Source organism: Mesitornis unicolor, unplaced genomic scaffold, assembly GCF_000695765.1.
Source record: "Mesitornis unicolor isolate BGI_N332 unplaced genomic scaffold, ASM69576v1 scaffold44633, whole genome shotgun sequence".
Taxonomy (NCBI): domain Eukaryota; kingdom Metazoa; phylum Chordata; class Aves; order Mesitornithiformes; family Mesitornithidae; genus Mesitornis; species Mesitornis unicolor.
The window spans coordinates 1,797-2,098 of record NW_010176185.1 but is presented as its reverse complement, the minus strand read 5'-3'; the positions used below and the strand labels follow the sequence as shown (position 1 = coordinate 2,098).

Below are 302 nucleotides of genomic sequence, written 5' to 3'. Positions count from 1 at the left end.
TCCTTTCCAGCCACTCATCCCCAAGCCTGATGCTCCAGGAGGGGACCGAGGGCTTTGGATGCCGACCCCGCAGCTCACCCAAAACAATGGGGAACGTGGCAAAGGCGGCGCAGCGGAGGGTGTAGATCAGGCGTGCGCTGATGGTTGGCAGCAGCGGGGCATCGAAGGGCAGGAAGACGTAGGCCCCGTAGAGGAAGCAGGGGCAGAGGAGCAGGGCCCCCACCAAGGAAGCCACTGCCTTGAGGTTGGCGCTGCCGCAGTCTCTGGCGCACGGGCACTGCGTCCCCGCGCTCGCCGGCTTC

At 66.6% G+C, this 302-nt stretch overlaps 1 protein-coding gene across 1 annotated transcript in view; it reads right to left on the bottom strand.

Moving 5' to 3' along the window:
- Window positions 1-78: 78 nt before the first annotated feature.
- The window catches only part of LOC104538461 (transmembrane protein 79-like), a gene marked incomplete at its 3' end in the record, with an annotated part of 708 nt that continues 484 nt past the window's right edge, over window positions 79-302 (bottom strand). The window contains exon 2 of the mRNA XM_010181673.1: window positions 79-298. Coding sequence (XP_010179975.1) covers window positions 79-298 — 220 coding nt within the window. The remainder of the gene's footprint in view (window positions 299-302) is intronic.